The sequence below is a fragment of the Mandrillus leucophaeus genome, unplaced genomic scaffold, assembly GCF_000951045.1.
Source record: "Mandrillus leucophaeus isolate KB7577 unplaced genomic scaffold, Mleu.le_1.0 Scaffold247, whole genome shotgun sequence".
Lineage (NCBI taxonomy): Eukaryota > Metazoa > Chordata > Mammalia > Primates > Cercopithecidae > Mandrillus > Mandrillus leucophaeus.
The window spans coordinates 2,328,552-2,329,224 of NW_012102554.1; the positions used below are offsets into that span (position 1 = coordinate 2,328,552).

Consider the following 673-nt stretch of genomic DNA (forward strand, 5'->3'; position numbering starts at 1 on the left):
CTGCGGCGGAAGCGGGGCGCCGAGGCGCGGCCTAAGCTCTCCTCCCCGGTCCTTCCCAGTCCTCGCCGGGCCTCACCTGCTTGAGTCGGGAGATGAGCACGGTCTTGACTCCGGTGATGTCTAAGTTCCGCCGCTTCAGCTCGGACTTCAGATCGATGACCCGCAGATCGGTGATCTTTTTACCTTCCGCCTGACCCGAGGCGGCCGAGGCTGCCACCGCACCGGTAGCGGCAGCCATCTTAGAAGAGCAGCGCGCTGCCGAGGCAGCGAGTGGGCTGCAGGGCGGCGGCAGCAGCGCCAACTTCCACCCAGGCCTCGGCGGCCGCCGGCGCCGCACAGCGCTGCGCACAATGAGCCGCTGGCCCCTCCCCCGGTCCGCCACCCTAGCGCAACCTGCAGCAGCAGCCAGCACCCGGATGACGGCCGCGCGTGCGCATTGGCTCAGGGACCAGCAGCGGCGCGTACGGTCGGGCGGGCGGCGGACATTTGGGCGGTGCGTTCCCTTGTGTGTACTGGGAGGTCAGGCACGTCCTATCGCAGCAACGTCTGCCGCGCCGCCGTTCCCTCGTCGCTTCGTTAGCCATTTTCTTGCAACTCCTGAGCCTTCAGCAACAACGATGTGTAGGCACTGAATGACAGTGCGCGCGTTACTCAACACAAACCGAGAAGGCGC

General features: G+C 66.9%; 1 protein-coding gene across 2 annotated transcripts in view; it reads right to left on the reverse strand.

The window, feature by feature from the left end:
- SLTM (SAFB-like, transcription modulator) overlaps positions 1-343 on the reverse strand; it is a 55,581-nt gene extending 55,238 nt beyond the window's left edge. For both annotated transcript variants that reach the window (XM_011983191.1, XM_011983190.1), the window contains exon 1: positions 77-343. In XM_011983191.1, coding sequence (XP_011838581.1) covers positions 77-238 — 162 coding nt within the window. In that variant the 5' untranslated portion in view covers positions 239-343. The remainder of the gene's footprint in view (positions 1-76) is intronic.
- Between the last annotated feature and the right edge of the window lie 330 nt (positions 344-673).